At 73.9% G+C, this 238-nt stretch overlaps 1 protein-coding gene across 1 annotated transcript in view; it reads right to left on the bottom strand.

Annotated features, from left to right (window-relative positions):
- LOC103611258 (protein turtle homolog A-like) overlaps positions 1 to 234 on the bottom strand; it is a gene marked incomplete at its 5' end in the record, with an annotated part of 11,942 nt that extends 11,708 nt beyond the window's left edge. The window contains one exon of the mRNA XM_017727835.1: positions 75 to 234. Coding sequence (XP_017583324.1) covers positions 75 to 234 — 160 coding nt within the window. The remainder of the gene's footprint in view (positions 1 to 74) is intronic.
- Between the last annotated feature and the right edge of the window lie 4 nt (positions 235 to 238).

The raw sequence follows: 238 nt of genomic DNA on the forward strand, positions 1-238 counted from the left end.
CACAGTGAGCGGGGACACGGGACCCCCCACGGGGACCCCCGGGACCCCCTGCCCGCCCGGTCCCTGCGACTCACCCGCGTACTCGGGGTCCACGCGTGGCGAGTAGAGCCCGAACTTGATGAAGATGGGGAGGACGAAGCCGAAGCGGACCCACCAGATCACGTAGAGCGGCGGGCGCGCCTCGTGTGCGCCCAGGAGCCCGCAGCCCAGCAGCGCGCTGCCCCCGACGCGCCCCACC

The sequence above is a fragment of the Corvus brachyrhynchos genome, unplaced genomic scaffold, assembly GCF_000691975.1.
Source record: "Corvus brachyrhynchos isolate BGI_N302 unplaced genomic scaffold, ASM69197v1 scaffold122, whole genome shotgun sequence".
In the NCBI taxonomy this organism is placed as follows: Eukaryota; Metazoa; Chordata; class Aves; order Passeriformes; family Corvidae; genus Corvus; species Corvus brachyrhynchos.